The 19,707-nt window shown below is 47.2% G+C and overlaps 1 protein-coding gene across 1 annotated transcript in view; it reads left to right on the top strand.

Annotated features, from left to right (window-relative positions):
• The first annotated feature begins 8,575 nt into the window (after positions 1-8,575).
• Positions 8,576-19,707, top strand: part of LOC119390228 (TWiK family of potassium channels protein 7-like) — an 86,941-nt gene continuing 75,809 nt past the window's right edge. Inside the window, exon 1 of the mRNA XM_037657795.2 lies at positions 8,576-9,252. Within this exon, the coding sequence (XP_037513723.2) occupies positions 8,829-9,252 (424 nt within the window). The 5' untranslated portion in view covers positions 8,576-8,828. The remainder of the gene's footprint in view (positions 9,253-19,707) is intronic.

The following is a 19,707-nucleotide window of genomic DNA, read 5'->3' as shown; positions in this document are numbered from 1 at the left end:
CTTCCAGAATCGCATTTTATGTTTTGTTGCACGTACCAAAGGAGAATCTAGCATACGAGATACATTACACCCGTGCGCATTTCCTGTATAAATCTGAGTAATGCCACGCGTGCGCATTTCCTATATACGTCTGAGTAATGCCATGCTCAATTTAAAGCGCATGTGTTAGAGGATTGTGGCTTCAATGGTGAAAGTGATTAGATATTCCGAAATATGTGATTGCAATGCAGTTAGAACTTTCTGATATGTTAACGCGGTCTGTGAACAAAAAAAAAAAAACGCTGTGTGAATGTTTGTTGGTCATTTGCTAAAGTACTTTCACGCATTATTATGCAGCTGTGTGACGGCTGTTAAACGTTGAGCAAGTTAGATTTTGGTTTTTTTGGCCTCGTTGACTGCTACGAGTGTTGGGCGAAGATAAAAACGCGTGTCTTATGTGCGTTTCTTCAGCAGGCATACAGCCGTAATAGTCATTGTTGTTGTACTGTTTGGGGTGTTCAATAAAACAAGAATGCTGTTTTGTACTGCAACAGTTTTTATTTCATCTGTGCTAACAGATCACGCAAACAACTTGGACACATGCACGTAAGAAACGTACGCAGTTCATCGCGCGCACGCATAAAAAGCGGGCCTGCCATTTTAAAACAAATAATATAGAACAATCGACGTAACAGACGGCATGGTTGTCTAGTGGAGCAGCGTCGGCAGTACAAATATCAAACCAGAATGAAAGATGAATAGAAAAACGGCGAGTAACGGGCGCTTTGCCCACGGCTTCTTGAGCCGCGCGTATCCACCTTTCGCCACCGTTCGCCGTTGGTGGCGCCACCAGTACAACTGAAAGCAGCAGCGCACGAGGCGGATAGCGTGGCAGAAGAGGAAAACAAGATCCAGTCATCAGACAATGATAATAGCACGAAGTGTGTGTGTTTTAATGCAGGGCTTAAAGTCAGGGGGAGCTCGGGGAGGTGGGCCCGGCCGCGTAATTTTGCTCCCTCGAGGGATCGTGCACGCGAGAAAGAAAACGAAGGAGTGCGAGGAGGAGACCAGCACCGGCGGAAGGCTGTTCCACCGCCGGACTGCGCCCCCAGTGCTCTCGTAGAGAGGGAAAATCAAAAGGAAAATAGAAATACAGAAACAACAAGCACAGTCAAAAGAGTTTTCTTTTCTCTGCACCCAGCGCGTGCAACAGACTTGAAGAACAGAGGGAGAAAACGCTTTCCCTGTGTTTGGTGACGGTCCCTGTGGCTTTGTGTTCTTTCACGGGGTGGGCGTGTAGGTCGTAAAACGACGATGTCAAGGACGTTCTTCGCTCTTCCCGTACTCGTCGTCGCCTCCAAATTGCGGGCCGCTGCGGTTGCGACCCCGAAAACGCGTCCTTGAGAAACGTGTCATTTGAGATTAGGTTGTTGGTCCTGCCTCCTCTAGCTTGATATCTACCAGTGTTGCGGAGTTGCCACTCCGGAATTGGAATGAATCCGGAATCATTCCGCATTTTCGCCGCGACCCTGTAATGGAATGGGAATGGCATGGGGACAACGCTTGGAGCAATGGAATGGAAATGGAATTACGTCTTTTTCCGTAAATAGAGCACGTTTTCGTCTATGCGCTGTTTTTCAAACTTCAAACCTTAGTAAGTTAGAGCCTCGAATTTAGCAGTAAAGCCGTATTTTTAAAATGGCTTGGCTGATTACAAGCACGGTACATTTATAAGCAACGCGCCTACTACAAACCGACGCATAAGCTAGTGTATAAACAAATGTATTATCCCAGCAGATACTGAAGGGAGAAACAAATTATCCCTGCGAGTTGGTTCCCATTGATACCCCCACACGAAAGTAACAAATACTCTAAGCACAACCTGATCTTTATCTCACGAGCACTTTAGTACCTGACACACGTGAGTAACCTTTCCGATTTTAGGTATCCAGACCAAATGCCATCTTCATGCTTTAAGTCCTGCAAATGCCTTCTGAGAATAGGCTCCTAAACATCAACAGTACTGCTAATCGTCGGCACGCAGATTCGCACTACGCTGAAAAGCTAACAGGACTCACGCAGCCGCATGAGTGCTTTCGGAATCATTTCCAAAACTTAATTAGAGCGCAACCACACGATACATTCACACACCCACACACCCACACATCGGAATCTCACTCGCGCCAAACCCAGTCAAACTCGGTCGGACAGGGAGCCAGCGGCGAGCGCGTGCGCCTCCTCCCCCCCCCCCCCCATAAAAAAAGAAACAAAAAAAGAAAAATAAACTGCCACACACGTCTCCCTTCCGAGCCGTCCATCAGAGCGGTTTCCTCCTCGCAAACGGAGGAGTGCGAGGAGGAAAACGGTCTGCTGAACGTTCCTGGGGGCGCAGTCCGGCGGTGGAACAGCCGTCCACCGGTGCTGGTTTCCTCCTCGCACTCCTTCGTTTTCTTTCTCGCGTGCACGATCCCTCGAGGGAGCAAAATTACGCGGCCCGGCCGCCCTTCCATTTCTTAAGGAGGGGCTGTATGTATGTGTGTATGTATGTATATAGGTCGCCGCCCTCTGAGGGCCTCTCCTCCAATGAAGGCAGACTTTAAGCCCTGCTTTAATGCTTCCCACCAATGTTGCGGAGATGCCCCACCAGAATTGGAATGACTCGGAATCATTCCACATTTTCTCGATCCCGGAATGGAATGGCGACAACGCTTGGAGGAATGGAATGAGAATGAAATTAAGCGCCTTTTGCACGGAATGGAATAGGAATAGAATGATGTCTTTTTCCGAAAATAGAGCACGTTTTCGTCTACGTCCTGTTTTTCAAACTTCAAACATTAGTAAGTCAGAACCTCGAAATTAACAATAAAGCAGTATTTTTAAAATGGCTTGGCTAATTACAAGCACGGTATACATTTTTAAGCAACGCGCCTACTACAAACCGAGGCATAAGTTAGTGTACAAACAAATGCACTATCCCAGCAGATACAGAAGGGAGAAAACAAATTATTTCTGCGCGTTGGTTCCCATTGATACCCACACACGAAAGTGGCGAATACTCTATGCACAGCCTTATCTTTATCTCACGAGCAGTTTAGTACCTGACACACGTAAATAACATTTGCGACAAGGAAGACATTGCATACCTGCGCACAGGTGAACACAGAAAGTTCTGCTCACCCCATCCATGCTTGCGAGGCGCGCTTGATCGACAAGCGTGAGTGCTGACGACCAGTGCATCCCAGCGTTCCGTATTCGATGCAAAGACACAAGGTGCCCGAGCGGTGCACCGCTCCAATTATTACCAGAAGATCTAGAGGGTTTTCTGTCCCATTAACCAAATCCTAGTTTTCTCCATATTCCCGACCGCTCCAGACACGTGGCAAAACTGCTTAGCCTTCTTGAATACTACTTTTGTCAGCAAAAAAATACGCTATGTCGTCATTTTAGCACTAGCACATGTCAGTTTAACAGTATTAAAACACCACCATTCGTTCAAACACGCTGACCATGCAAATACTATAGGTAGCGGAAGAACTGCTCTTATGGGAATTAGTAGGGTGGTTGAACTGCATGAGATATGTCACGAAGCTACTATCCCTCGACCTTGGTAACGTGTTTTGAGTACTTTTGCGGTTCTTAATGCATCTGATGACATCAGCTTTATGGGGCGTTCATTCTTAACTCGATAAAACTATCAAGATGCCTTTCCTACGTTGAGGAATTACAGGAATGGAAATGAACTGCCCGGCCATTCCCGACGTGGGAATGGGCTAAGTTTCTTCATTCCGAAGAATTGAAAGGAATGGAATTGCAGCAAGTTCTAATTCCCCGGAACGGAATTGGAATGGAATGGAGGCGCCCATTCCGCAACACTGCTTCCCACCCACTGCAAAGTGCTCAGCCATAATACTTCATCATCAGCCACAGCACAAAGTGCTCATAATGCCTTACAGATGTGTAGCGGGTACCACGATTATCCAAAGAATGACGAAAAATGGCATAGTGGGAACTTCGCTACTTCAGAAAAATTGTGATTTATGGCGTAGTGGGTACCTTGGATTTGTACTTGTATTAGTTGCCCCAAGAGGCTCTACAATGGACTCTACAAAGTCCGCTCTTCCAGCTTTCGCTGTGACTGTGCTGCGTATCAGCGGTGTGCACGGGCTCCGGGTAGCCCGAAAGCCCGACCCGGCCCGCGGGCCGGGCTACTTAGAGTTTTATCGGGCCGGGCTCGGGCCCGGCGCAAAGCCCGACTCAAGCCCGAAATATAGAGAATGAGCGGGAATTGTTTTCCAGCACGCATACAGCGCCTTTTCCGCGACCGCCTTTTACCGCTTTTCCTTTCCATTCGCTACTTTAAACAAAAGGGGAGCAGGTAAAGCACTGCCTCTGTTGCACTCCGACAGAGAAGTAACACCACCTGAGCTAGTGACGGCGCCACGCGACTGTTGCGTTAGTTTTAAGGCCGAATCCCATATGAGTGAAAATGCACGCGACTGCGACGAGCGACCCGCAAAGTAGATCGCCTTCGTGCAAGCTGACGCTTGCATTGGCATACCCCAAACACGTGACGGCTTTGGCGAGCGAACTCCATTGTTGCTTGCATGAGGCCGTCTACTTGTAATTTGTAATCTGTGTAATAGAGACTGTTCGTCGTGTGTCGTTTGATCATATTTGATATGCTCAATAAAATGCGAAATTACCGGAAAACGATGCTTCGTTTTCGCAGCGAACCTTCAAAAAGACGGGCCGGGCCGGGCCGGGCGCTCCTCCTCTCCACTCACTCTCCGCTACTCCGCCCGCACCACCTGCTCCGGTTGCTAGGGGCGAGGATAAGCGCGCGCGCCCGCAGCTGTTGCTATGGGAGAGGGAGTGAGAGCGGAGAGGCGTGCGGACACCGACGCCTGACATAGCCCGACTAAAAATGCATTCGCATTTAAAACATTTCGTTCCGAAGCGCACCGGGGGTTTGTCAAGCTTAAACAGCTCCGCTATTAAAAACAAGCCAAGCGGATCTATGCTCCATAGAATATTTTTGAAAACTTGCACTAACGCCTTTTTTAATGCTTGTAATTGCGTTCGAATGTAGTTGTGTCCCTGCTAAATAGTTTGAAACATTCCATCTGCAATGGTACCTGGGCAGTGGCAACAGCGTACAAGTTTGAATGAAATATGCATGCCTCACGTAAAAATCCTATGCCTACATTCACTGCTTCGCATAGTTTCTGCTTTGTCTCAGGAAGGAACGCATAATAGCATCACGTGTTCTTGCGGCAACTACGTAGGCTGCATGGAATGAACTATCATAATAAATCGACGTACGCGGCGAGCGTGACCAGAAGTAATTTTTATTCATGAACGTTCGTTTTGGCTGTTCTCTCGGTTGGTATACCGGCAGAAGCGCCATGTAAATACGCAAAATGTACACATTGACGCTTTATTTGTGCTTTCTGTTTTACCATGTAATGTCCATATATATACCTAGCGTTTTGTGACATATTATTTGTATGTGTGTGTAAATGGGCCAAACATCAATTGTACTTATTGCCTCCGCGTCATTTCATGTGTTCGTTTATGTCCATGTTACTTAATTCTGTTTTGTCTTTCTCGTGAGCGTATTTCTAGCAAGCAACCTTTATGTTAAATTGTTACTGATGTTAACCGTCTGTGATGCAATAAATTTTTCTACACACCGCATACATAGGGGACGGCTTACCGCTATAGTAGAGTGCCAAGTGCTCTCAATCGTCTAACATTTTTCTAAACTCGCACATCTTCCTTTTCAAGCGAAGTTTGTATTGCTTCGCAAGTTGGCGTTGAGACAAAAAAAAAAAAGAAAAATGCGCCCGCTAGTGTATAGAAATGCGGGTGTACACGAATGAAGCCACCGAAGGTGCGCCGGTCGCGTGCGTATTTCTATGTGCCGTTCTCCGATAATTGATGCTCTCTCGATCGTGGCTTTGCTGGCGATCAGCCGTTTCATATACGGAAGCCTGATGTTTTACCGAGGTTATCGAGGTAGCTTATCATTTCACGTTGACAAATTTCATTGTTGCCTGGACATGAACGTGTGACCTCCGCAGTCGCCTGTAGCAACTAAAGTGCGGCTTCTAAACACGTGGATGACGGTTCAATTTCCGGCACGGAGGAAGGAAAAAGTAAGGAGGGAGCATTGCGATATAAATAAATAAATAGATAAATAAATAAAGAAAGGCTGATTACTAGGGTTTAACGTGCCAAAACCACGATATGATTATGAGGGACGCTGGGGAAATTTGATTATGATAATAGTGGAGCGCTCCGGAAATTTTGACCACCCGGGGTTCTTTTACGTGCACTTGAATCGAAGTAGACGGGCCTCAACATCTTCACCTCCATCGAAAATGCGGCCGCCGCGGCCGGTAAGTAAGTAAGTAAGTAAATAAGAAAGAAAGAAAGAAAGAAAGAAAGAAAGAAAGAAAGAAAGAAAGAAAGAAAGAAAGAAAGAAAGAAAGAAAGAAGAGTAGTAGGTCAAGCACGCACACGCCAAGCTTCGCTTGCCCCTCTTTTTCCAATAGGGCAAGGGCCCCTGAATGTTTTTAACTTATTGGCATTGTAATATTAAAGGGGCCCTGCAACACTTTTTCAAGTAATCATAAGATTAACTCACTATCGGCGTTTATTGCCTCACGAATCGATTGCCGCAATTTTTTTTTAGAATCAGTCGAGTACGAGCGGAGTACTTGTCGCACGCTCTAAGCGCGTTCTCTCTCCTTACTTCGCATCGAGCGTATACTGAAGTTGCTAGAAGGTGTTGGCTGAACGCTACACGGGGGGGGGGGGGGGGGGGGTGATGACAAAGGGGCAAGAAGCAACGTCCGTAGGCCAGTGCGCGTAATGACCCTGAGCACTTTCTTTGCTTGTTTTCTTCGAACGCGCGCAGCGGCTCACTCTAAGGTCCTTTAATTAAGGTCCCTCTAATAGAGGGACCTTATTAGCTCACTCGTCCGCGCCGCTACGTGCCGCGGCGGCCGCAGTAACTATGCAGCTCGCGAAGTTCTTTTTTTTTAATTTGCGACATAGGCTTACCCTTAAGGCATAATATTTGTTTGTATATTTGTATTAAATGTGCGCCGTTAGGCCGGTGTTGTGTATGAAGTGAAGAGGTGTCTTGTGGAATGTGTTGTCATGTATTCATCGGTCATAACTATTTCTGTTGGTCAACAGCAATATTGTGAGGGTTCGCAGCATGGCCATGAATCCAGTGTACCCTGATGCGAGTGGCAGTATTACGGTTCATCTTATGTATCGCCTCGCAGATTTCCATCGCTTTGTGAACTTTCTTTAGTTCCTGGATAGCCGCTAAAAAATCAGAGAACACGTCAAGTTGCTTAATTGTAGGCACCTTAGAGGTGACATCCTGCACTGCGTCATGAATGGCTTGACAAATCCACCAATGGCCGAGTCTTTTGGGTATGTGACGCAAACGATTTTAGGTCTGTCGAGTGATCAGCGAGCAATTTCTACCTGACTTTGAAATTTAATTGTAAATATTCTGCCGTGCGCTGCGCTATAATGTTTGGCTCACATGTTCGGCAGAGCCTCGACTACCGATCGGCAGCATTTTTCTGACCATGGTAAAAATGCGGGCAGGGCCCCTTTAAGGCGAAAACCTTAGATGCTTCATCAAACGTGAAAAGTGACCGTTGGCGACGTCAGTAGACTGATCTCCACTAGGGAGTGGAGGTCAGTGCGTCAGTAAGATTGATCCAAAAAAAGAAAGCATCATGTGACAGCGTCATCCTATTACGTCATCATGACGTCACCCGTCGTTAAATCTTGTGACGTCGTCATGACGTCACGGAAGCTGACGTGATATGATGACGCCATCACATGGCATCTTCGCTTGTGGAAAGGTGGACCGATCTCGGATGCATGCAAAACCACATTGGTTGCAGGAAGCTTTCGTGTGTGTGTGTGGGGGGGGGGGGGGGTATCAATACAATTTGACTGAGAAGAAAAATGATGATGACTTTCTCCTTCGAGCCGTCTAAGGCAAATGCATAAGAGAGCGCGTGACCTATAGAACATTAGTACGAATAATTGCGCTGCTTGAGCAAACATTGATCCCGTTTGCCATCGGGCCCAGAGAAAGCGAGCAGCTCGTGGCGACCCGAAAAGGCGCTTGCGCGCACTTTCCTACAACTGCTGCGAGACCTCCTCCGGCAGGACGCGAACTGCACGGCGGCTCGCGGCGCTCGCATCGCGGGGTCCGGACTCGGGGGGCGCACGCGTGGCGCGGTGGCCAAACGGGCCAAACTCGCTCTCCGCTCGCACCCCGGCTCAGAACACGTGCGTTCTCCGCGCTCTTCGGAAGGGGGGTGCTTTCACCAAACCGCGGTGCCAGCTCGACGGACGACAGTGCCAGCTTGTTACTTAAGAGTGGACCTCCGTACATCTGGAAGCCTGCATAGTTCATTGCTTGCATGGACGGTCGGTTTAATTCCGTTTTCTCACCTTCTCCACGGAACAATGTACAGAACGAGTTCGGACACTGCGAGTCACAGGGGTGACTAGACCGCGGAAAAGTGCTTTACTGACTGGTTGGCTCGATTTCGTCTGGGATGACTGTATATTCATCGCGTGAACACCGTTCGACTACTGCGAGCCACAGCGACGTTACGTCTGACTGGAAGTGTTTTGTGTGACTGTTTAGTTGTCGGCCGGTTCGGGAGAAGGAGCCCTTGCCGTGCCATGGAGTTGGTGTGATGTGCATTCGGGCACCGCGAGTCGCGACCGGAGGCTTCCGGTGAAGAGCAGGACGACAGTAGATTGTGACGCGTGGAGGCTGTAGTTAAGTCAAGGCGACAATGCCGACGGAGGCGTCGCCGACGCCTCGCTCCCGGCTGGCCCGGGTCCGGCGCTGCGCCCGCATCTTCCTGACGCACCTGGTGTCCCAGGTGGGCCTGTGCCTGCTGGTGGTGGCGTACGCCATCGTGGGCGCGCTCATCTTTCGGGCCATCGAGGCCGACAAGGAGGTGCACCAGCGCCAGCGCGTGTCGCAGCTGCGACGCCGCTACCTGCGCGAAATGTGGGACGTCACCGAGCGGCTCAACGTGTTCCACGACGAGCAGTGGATGGACGAGGTGGGCGTCAAGCTCAAGGAGTTCGAGGACGAGGTGGTGCTGGCCGTCCGCAACGACGGCTACGACGGCAAGGACGTCCAGGAAGAGGCGCTCCAGTGGTCCTTCTCAGGATCTCTGCTTTACAGTATCACCGTCATCACCACCATAGGTGAGTCCTTGTCTGACGACACGCTGCTTCCGTTACCTCGACTATGTGCAGTCGCTTTTCCTTCGAACTTTCTTTTGTTACCTTCGTCGCTGTTCGTCGAGCACGCTGTACTGCTCGTCGCCTGCTTTGACACAAAACACTTCGTTCGCCAAGGTGTTCTATCGAGGAACTTCACGAGAGATAGTATTATTATTATTATTATTATTATTATTATTATTATTATTATTATTATTATTATTATTATTATTATTAGTAGTAGTAGTAGTAGTAGTAGTAGTAGTATTGACAGCGATAGCGGCAGCAGTAGTATCAGTAGCAGGTACGTCGGTACAGATTTGCCTGAACTAGCACACTCCATAACCTGCCACACTGCGCTGCTGAAGGACGCATGAGGAAACGAGTGAAGTAGAAAAAAAGGTGAAGTACGTTTATCCTCGCCATAAACGCGTACAAACTGAGGCACCGCAAAGGTTTTGCGCACGCATATGCGATCGTCTGAATGAAGACAAACGCCGTATCTTCGATAAATCCCACAAGATGTGTCCCGTATCTCTATATATATTTCGATAAGTACCTTACGTTCCTTATTTATCCTTCATTTCCGGAATATGCAGGTCTTATTTTTTTAATTAGCAAAGTATTTAAATGATTTAATCTTGCATGCGTATATATTTTCATGGAGATGATAGCTACTTTTCGCTTCAATTCGCGGAATGGTTTTCTGTCGACGGAGACGAAGGAATCCCGAGAGCCCACTTTAATCTCTACTTTAACAAATATTCGTAAAGTAATTAGAGAATGACTTAAAATTTAATATATCTATTCAAAATTGTTCTCGTCAGATTAATACAGCTGTTTTGCCTGCTTGCACAATTGCACAACAATTGCAGTATTTTCTTGATGTATTATGTGTTAATATCCTTATTTATCTATTTATTTATTTATTTTATTAATAAGCATTCTTCAAGTTATCGTCGAAATGTTAAGATACAAAGTCTTGGCAAATCCCCCGGAGTTGGTACGTGCCATAGTGTTGAGCATACAAACAAACAATATGAGTTACAGCTTCGACGGCAAATTTTCTCCGAGCCTGAAGAAGAAAGAAACGAATATTTTCTTTCTATTGTCAATCATATACAGACAACTGAATAAGGCCCACCAGCACGGAACCACAAAGCATGTGGCCCAGTTGCTACTTGCAAGAAAGGTCTTGTATACACACAGCGGCGTTTCTTGTAAACATTGCGTGGCCCGCGGTCCGCGCTGCGCTCATCCGCAGAGACGAATCAAATTGGCACGCGCTCCCAGCGAACACGTGCTCGCGGCTTCCGTAATGAGCACGCTTGCTTTGTAAACAGCACCAGGCCTGTCCGCGCGAAGCTCTGCTTCAGCGGGGCTCAAGCTGAGTCATCGCACGCGCTCCCTTGGCATAGAGAACAACTCCAGACATTCATTTGTCTGGCCGTTTCTGTATCGCTCACTGATTCGCGTGCAAAAGTGTATACCTTCAGCAAGAACAGGTGATGGTTAGAAGAACAGAAACTTGAGGTAGGTGGTAAGTATTCACTGTAGAAAAATTGGTAAGGGTAAGGATCCATTGTAGAAAACTCGGTAAGGATGAGGATCCATTGTAGAAAAGTCAGACACAAGATAAGGAAAACTGGTGTTACGTTGAGGCCTCACATCTCAGTGTTAGTGGTGGATGTGCGTGCGTAAGCCAGACTTTCGTTGCCTTATGTAACACTCTAAAAAAGAAAAGAAAAGGTGTTCTTTGACTCTTCTTTGCTACGCATGTGACTCTCGCATGTATAACTCTCTTTAGAGAGTCACGTTTACTTTCTTTAAGAGAATCGTGGGATGCACGACTTTCTGAAGGAGAGTTAGAGTTTCTTTTTATAAAGAGTTATACATCCCGCGACTCTCCTAAAGAGAGTTAACTTGCTTCTCTAAAGAGAACGAGAGAGATGAGGGGGGGGGGGTTAAGGGCTCGTTTTTCTTTGCTAGACAAAATATTAATTAGAACTAACAGACATGAAAGCCAAGGAAAGTACAGGGGATGTTATCTGTAGTAATTATAATGAAAATGTGAAGAAAGTAAAGTGGACGAAAAGATAACTTGCCGCCGGCGGGGACCGAACCTGCGACCTTCGAATAACGCGTCCGGTGCTCTACCGTTGAGCTACGGCGGCGGCCATCATCCCGTCCACCTTATGGAGTATATACATGCATTTAAACCTAGGAGTGTTAGTCTTTGCTGCACATGCATTTAAACCTAGGATATTCTCTAAAGAGAGTTACACATGTGAGAGTCACAAAACAAAACTGTCCTTTGACCCTTCTTTGCTACACATGTGAGAGTCACATGAAAGAAGAGTCAAAGGACACTTTTGTTTCTTAGAGTGAAATATGAAAGTATCGCGCTAATGAAATGTCTTTAACTACCTTTCGTGTAGGCCCTCGGCGTGCTTCCGTATCCTAAAGAGCACAATAGCGGAACTTTCGGCCGCAGTCACATGCGGCAGAGTCACGTGACCTGAGCAAAAACGTCACGCGTGATGTCACTGGTAGAGCAGCGCGTCGCTGTCGACTCTGCTTCGGGCAGTAGTAATTGGCAAAAGAGTCAGAGCGTCAAAGCCTCAAAGCGGCATGGCGTAGGCTCCTCAAAATTTTCTTCCGTGCATGAGCTAAATGTGTTAAAGAAAGTGACTACAGACTAAGTCTTTCTCACACGTGAAGACGATTCATCGACTCAAGCGCTTTGTCGAAAACCAGTGTCTGAATTCATGAAGCTATTTCTTTCCGTCATTGATCTTTCTCTGTGGCCAACCGTCTTCACTTATGATATGCCCAGCATAGGCTGGAAATCTGTCATACGAACCATCCTAACGTAACAGATTTTGGTTAGCAACCCAGTTTTCGTTTTGTTTAGATGCCACGATTATCCTGATTGCTGTATCTCCGTGTACGTGAAAAAACAAACCGTGTACTCATGTTTATTGAGTTAGGCAAAGCTTTCTGCGTCCTAAAATACAAATATAAAAGAAATTCTGTGGGTTGACGTGCCAAAATCACTATGATTGTGAGGCACGTCGTAACGGTAAACTGTGAAATGTTTTTGGACCACGTGGGGTTCCTTAACGTCTACCTAAACCTATATATAAGTGCATGCCATACGGGTGTTCTAGCATTTCGCCCTTCTCGAAATGCGGCCGCCACGGCCTGGAATCGAACCCGCGTCCTCGAGCTTAGCAGCTCGACGCCTTAATCGCTAAGCTATCACTGCGGGTATATGAAGAAGTACATACGTAGGTATAGTGTAGTTAGTGGGTAAAATGAGGCTCGACGCCCAAAGAATTTTCGTGTTGTTGCCGCGTGGTGTACGGAAAGTAATTGAAACGGGCTTTTCGTGTATTCCCTGACAACGTGGCAGTGTACAACAAATTATAATGTCAGTTTTCATAAGACCTAACAGTGAGTTTATGATTAAACCACGTCCTTACAGTTTCGTAGACGTTCGCGTTTGCACCCGGGATAAATGATCTTTGCGATATTTTTACAGCAGAGCGTTTATGCTAGAGGTTGGCCGTGTGTCGTAGATAGAAAATTGCCATCATCAGGAGCCGGCACGCCCTCTCTTCTTCAATGCCATCTTCTGCTTCGCTCCCAAATCGCGTACGCCCATTTCTCCGGCGTGGGATGAAACAACTTTGATGGGCAAGAGAACGAGTACAGAGAAAGAGAGAAATCCTTGACGAGAACAAACATAGCCATGTATAGTATAGTATAGTATAGTATAGTATAGTATAGTATAGTATAGTATAGTATAGTATAGTATAGTATAGTATAGTATAGTATAGTATAAGAAAGGGTGCGAAAGAGAGAGGTGAGAGGGTGAAAGCCAAGCCAAGCCAGGACCAGCTATAGGTGCGCACCAGCTCTGCCGTCACCCAGCCTTGCGCGACTTCGTGCAAGCTGCGTTAATTTTTAGCTTCGGTAACTAGCTTGCATTTATTAACGAGATGCAATGTTATTGTTTTGTTTTATTTCATATATTTCTTTTTCTCTATCTCTCTAGACGCACTCACCTAACATATTACCTTTCTGTACCGCTGTCCCGGTCGGCCTTGCTGATTAAAGCGACCCAGTCGCTGTTTGCGTTTCTCGATCGTCGAGCTTGTGCACGCCCTTCCGCTAACCAAGACCAAAACTTTTACCCGGAGTGTAGTATATGCCGTGGTGAAACAAACAAACAAACAAACAAACAAACAAACAAACAAACAAACAAACAAACAAACAAACAAACAAACAAACAAACAAACAAACAAACAAACAAACAAACAAACGAACGAACGAACGAACAAACACAACCATTAAAACCCTGTTTTGTAGAATGAAAACCACAAAATACGAAGGAAAGTCAAGTCTAAACGGGCATGAGCCGTCGTCGCAAATTTTGGACTACTACTACTACTACTACTACTACTACTACTACTACTACTACTACTACTACTACTACTACTACTACTACTACTACTACTACTACTACTACTACGTGCTCCTTAACCACCCACGTCGTCCGCTATCCGTCCCATCAGAAGTGGCGAGCTTAGATATACACCAGCAAACCTGACAACACCGTCTGTCATTCACTCCAACCCTTTCGAGATGCCGGAAGCAGAGTCGGGAGCTGATATGAGCTGCACCGGTGGTGCGGGCGGCGAAAGTTTCAAAGCGTTAACTGGCTGTGGGCCAAGCCTAGAACTGATGGACGGCTTCGGGTCGATGGCTCCTCGCGATGCCTCCATCTTCCGCCTCTGGCGTCGCAGCATACCTAATCTGGACCCGACGTGACCCCACATGTGCGACGTTCTTCAGGAGCGACGCCTGGAATAAAAGCTGTCTCATATTTTGCCTACCTAAATATGTATGTAGGTTAAAAGCCTAACGTGATCTCCTTAATCAAACGGTGAGTCTATTTGAGTTGGGAAACTCCTCTGACTTAAAAGAGAAGGATTTAATTAATTTTAAAAAATTTCATTCACTTGCTCCGATCTACTTCTTTCGCTCAAAAAAAAAAAAAAAAACCGACTGCTCGCGCTGCACAACCATTCACCGGCCACCCCGTATATATAGGCACTAGATCTTGACCTGCAAGGTAGTGCCGGTGGGAGATTTCTCTTGTGCGTACATGAACAAGATTCGCAGTGTGCACGTTAACTAAAAGCGGACTGCGGGTCTCTGTGTCTAATCTTTCTTCTGTCTCTCATTGCCCATTAGCAGTGATCTTGCTGTGGGAAACACCAGCGAACACTGCATGCTTTGCCCCTCCACAAGTTTCATGTTAATGGAGCTGAAACACCCTTCCCTACACGCTTCACCCCTCGCCAATTTTGTTCTCTACAATTTCCCATTCAGTTACGGCAGGCCGCCGTTGTCACCGACGAGAGATGACGCTACCTGTACATGTCCCGTAGAGTCACTGGAAAATCAGAGTACCGCAAAGGTAGGCTGCACGCGGGCAACATTGGGTGGCGGCGGCCATGTCCCTTCCAGACCGTCCGGCGCGTTGCTAGCGTGTGTTGAGAAGTGACCGATCTTTTAGCCTCGGTGCCGTGTTACGCTCGGCAGAACGGCATTATATGTGTGTGTTTCTTCAAGAGGATATTAGAAGTGATTTCGAGTCATCGACAGGTATGGATCGACTGCGCAGTTAGCGGTGTAACTAATGAAACGTACGGCGAATGTTGCCATGTGCTCGCGAACTCTCTTCATGGCTTCATCGGTCTCTTTTCGTGTCACGCCCGGGCGTGTTCGCTAGGTCTGGATCTGTAAACATCGTTGCATTAGCGCAGTGACATCGTGCGAGATGCCATTTACTTCGACATTTGCTGAATCTTGACTGTTTGCGCTAGCTTTGCAGTCGGTGTTCAGGTTCACTGCACTCGAGAACGTTATCGAACAACATCGAGAACATTCAACATTGCGTCCTTCGACTGATCGCTGACGCATAGCTTGCTTGCGCACCGTGCTTGCTGTTCAACTGGTTGATATGTGTAATAGAAGTTGTGTGTGTACGGTAATTGGAAGTTGTGCGCGACGTCTTGATTCGGCACGCCAGCAGCCGAACGCACGGGTGAATCGGCGTGCGGTAGGTAAGGTGCATCTTATCTTACGATACGTAGAAAATAGGCCATCAAAAATGATTGACATCACTACTTAATTGTTTCATTTCCTATTTCTTGTCTCCTCAGTATTCCCAACGTTGCAATGAATTTGCAAATATTTTGCTGTTTCCGACAAAACATTTCTTTTTTTTGGCGTTGCCAGCGCGTAAACAGCTGGGGTTCGGTTTCTGCACTGCTATACTTTTTTTTTCATCATGCACTCTTATTAAAACTTCCTCGGCACGGTGCTTTATGTTCTTTTGATCAGAAATAGCACATCCCGGAATTTTTAAAGCGCATGCTACTGCAACACAGTATGTATATATACCTAGGGCTCGCATAAAATCGACTCCCTCAATGCATGGGATCTGCTTTTTTTTTTGCTGTGACCATTTCTCACCAACTATACAGTATTTTAAGGGTACGCTAATGCTGCATTGAATGCAGCATTAGCGGCATTTTTTGCAACAAATTTCAAAATACGCTTGATAACATTGCCTTGTACCAAGTTTATCAACAGAGTTCCACGCTTCTGTTTTGTGCAATGCCAAATATCATGCCACAATTGCCTTCAAGGTATACCAATAAACAGTTACTATTTTATTAAATCTTCGATTTCGCTCTCGTGCGTGGCACGCTTATAACTCGGATAGCATGCGTAATCTGTTCAACAGATCGAGATATAAACGGCCGAGCAAATAGAAAGGTATGTAGTTTGCAATATCGCTGACCACAGCGAACCGAAAAGGTGAAATATCCTGTCGCATAAGATCTTTTTCAGCAAAATTAATGTAGTTCACTGCAGGAAGGAGTGTTATTCGAGGGGGGCGAATTCGTTCAGGCCAACTATGCAGCCACGTAGAACGGCGCTCTTTGACATTAATCTTTTCCACACGGCAAACGAGATTCCCAAAGTAGCTCACCAGTAACGTTCGATTGATGGTGAGCTACTCTCTTCTGGCATCTGCACGCAGTGGCGTAGCCAGGGGGTGGCACACCGAGCCGTGCCCCCCCCCCCCCCGAAAAAAATGTCTCCTTACGCCCCTGTCTGCATGACGCGTTTAAAAAAAGCGACGAAGTACTTCTGGGGACCACGCTCTGCATTGAACGCGCCTGCACCCAACGCGCTTGGAAGGGATATGGCGGCGAGAGGTCACGTGATGAGAATAAGCCAATCGCGGCGGCGGCGGCGCGCGGAAAACAGATGCGATACTCTGAAATTTTTCCAGTGACTCTAATGTCCCCAAATACTGGTCATGAATCGGTTTACATGGGTCTGCTGATCTATGCAGTACTGGGTGCATTCTTCCACCACGAAATGCCTACCCGTAAAGTCGATGTTGTGCGTCGTCGTGCTCCGCGAATGAAGCGCTGCATGAATTATGCGGACGTAAATAACTGAAACAGTCAGCTTTCCTTCGTGCGCAAGAAAGTAGCGTATAACCGTTGCTGGAGGCGGTGAGCCGGGCTCACTCCTCATATATCGTACGCGTGCTACAATGTGGTTGGCGTCTGGAACGTTTTAAACTTGTCAAACTTGTCGATATTACACCAACGTTGCGGAAAGTGTAGACAAGCTATAAACGGACCGCTTCAGTTCGTGCATATATATCGTCTGTCAAGGATTTTCTGTAGCGCTTTTGTTCATTGAAATTGGCAATGGCCCAGGAGGCGCGAGAGCATAGCGTCGGCGAAGGGGAGACAGCTTCGTGTGTCATCGAATGATGTTGGAAAATGGGTCGTTTTCGACCAACATCGTGAATGCGCAATGTGTGGGTAGAATTACACGCTGCTTGCAGTATCCAACTGCAGTTTTTCTTCATCGGCACACTTTGTTATTTAGGTGCGCGGTCAGTGGTACCTTGATGAAAAGAAAAATATTGTGGCCTGTGTACTTTATAAAAAGGTGCGTGTTCAGCCTTTCGTTTTGTGCAATGAAAACCACCTTATCGCACGCTTGTGAAGTTGCGTTCTCTTATGAGGGTTTGTATAGGGGATAGAGCCTTCACCCACCCAACACATCTTTGGGATGCTGCTCGCGAGCATGCTTTCTTTTAGGAGGGGGTTGGGGAGGAGATACGCAACCATACTTACAGTAATCCACCGATCAATATGACGGCGATCAAGAAGGCCTCGTTTGAAAGGTCTATGCTCATAGGCATGCACATTGGGGTGAGGGGGGCGCCTTTGCCTTTAGATGATCAGGAAGGGGTCCCCCCCCCCTTCATCATTTAAAGGGGAGGGGGGAGCCAGTCTGCCCCATACCTTCACTCAGTCAGAACTTTCAGGTCATGTTTTAATGTGCTGGGTTATGGCTACGCATGTTTTCTGACGATAATGGTGACAAGGTACCCCTGATGTTGCATTCAACGAACTGTTTACTTCCCACCTTTCCGGGACCAATGGCAGGCGTCAGGGCTCTGTGAGAAGCTCGACATCGCTTTATTTTCAGTTTTGCATGCATTGCGGAGCTCGTTCTCTTTCGGAACGAGCTTCGCAATGAGGGGGGGGGGGCTGCGGTGAAGACACTCCCCCCCCCCCCCCCGCCTAATGAATAACCCTGCGCACGCCTAGGCATATGCTGACGCGAAATTTTCGGCCGTGATGCAAGCTTGCTAATGCGTTAGACTACACGAAAAAAAAAAAAAAAACGGCACATTCTGTTTGCGCAAAAAATTTACAATGTCGCCACCAGCGTGGCTCTTCATAGCTTCGTCTCAAAAAGTTCCTGAGAAAACTCCCTGCCTGTTCTGAATTGTCGCAGAGTTCTCTCAGCCTTCTTTGGTTCCCGTTACATCTTTACCAAGCTCGCGAACGGGACCCGAGCTTTGTTTTAGTATACTACCCCTGTTTGTGATCGCACACACGTCTGGGCTTTGACCTTTGTCTTTTCACGAAGAAAGGAAACCATAATAATGCAATGAAAAGAATGAAAGTATTGTGCTGGATAATTTTATTCGAAAACTACGCTCATTATCCTCGCCGGTGCCGTTTCACGAGGCAAGTCGAAGCTGCATTCGCAAGCGGGTAACGACTGTGTACCACGTCCCCCTCCTCCCCTCCTTACTACCCCCCCCCCCCAACTAGAAAAAAAAATATTGACAAAGGGAAGAGACATGGTGATGACTTTCTCTGATGTCGCTTAACAAAGGAGCCATACGTTGTTGCGCAAAAATAATACAATACCGAAGCGTAGTCTAGCGCATCTTCTTGTGTCTGCACGAACAAGAGTAGGCCGGTCAGGCGCATATTATTACAGTAAGACAGATAACTGGGCAAGTTGGTATGGATCCATAATTTAAACTTTTTTAGCGCGCACAAAAGACAAGGACAAGGTGGCTCTAACAGATAAAGAGTTTGTTTTTTTAAATTCTGTTTAGCCCTTCTGACAGTGTGTCACATGACTTGCGCCGCACATGCTCTATGCTGGTTTTTGGGTATTTATATGTATCGTTCCTTTGAAAAAATAAACAGTTGAGAGTTAGCGCTCGTGTGTCTCTTGCTTGTCCTTGTCTTTTGTGCGCGCTAAAAAAGTTTAAATTATGGACGCATATTATTACTTCCTTTGCATTCGTTACATAACGCTCCTCCCGCGAGCTTTACGGTCTTTTGTCTGCGTGATTAATGCAGATTAAATTCACGTCGCGCTGCAGCTAAGGCTGAATAACGACGCGATCCACGCAGCCATTCATTCGTTTCAAGACGAGAGAGTGCAACCACGGCCAGAGCACTGCGAGAAAATCTCGCGAATGCAATGGCGATCTCGTTCCGGATGAAATGGCTTCTTTTTATGTTCTCCTCGTTCAGATTCTTGCTCATCTGGAGCGGAACAGGGCAGTGGGTGTGGGGAGGAGGGGGAGGAGGGGGAGGAGGGGGGTCATGACGGAGCAGAGCTTCCCGTCTTTTGTCGCCTACTTCATACCACTTGCTTCGCGCTGGGTCATTGGCCGTCACTCAAGGAGTAGAGCTTGAAAACAAAGCTCGCGAGGAGGCACTGTAGGCTACAGAAGTCGCCCCCTTTTGCCGTCTCCACTCCCCTCTCTTGCTAGACTCGTCGCGACAGAGCGGGTCAGAAAAAGCGAGCCGAGAATAGGCGGCGTGGTGACAACGGGATCGGCTTCTAACGCAGCTCTCTCAACCTCCAAGAGCTCCGCTTCGTTTCCGCGGCGAAACAATCGCGGATACTCTACTCTTGCTGCTGCTGCTACTGCAGAGCCACTGCCGCTGTCAGCACGGTTTGTGCTCCTGCGCGAACACCCAAGATCGGGGAAGCCATTGTAGTTCGCGGTTC

The sequence above is a fragment of the Rhipicephalus sanguineus genome, chromosome 4 (assembly GCF_013339695.2).
Source record: "Rhipicephalus sanguineus isolate Rsan-2018 chromosome 4, BIME_Rsan_1.4, whole genome shotgun sequence".
NCBI lineage: Eukaryota > Metazoa > Arthropoda > Arachnida > Ixodida > Ixodidae > Rhipicephalus > Rhipicephalus sanguineus.
The sequence above is the reverse complement of the archived record's forward strand: the minus strand, read 5'-3'. Positions and strand labels throughout refer to the sequence as shown.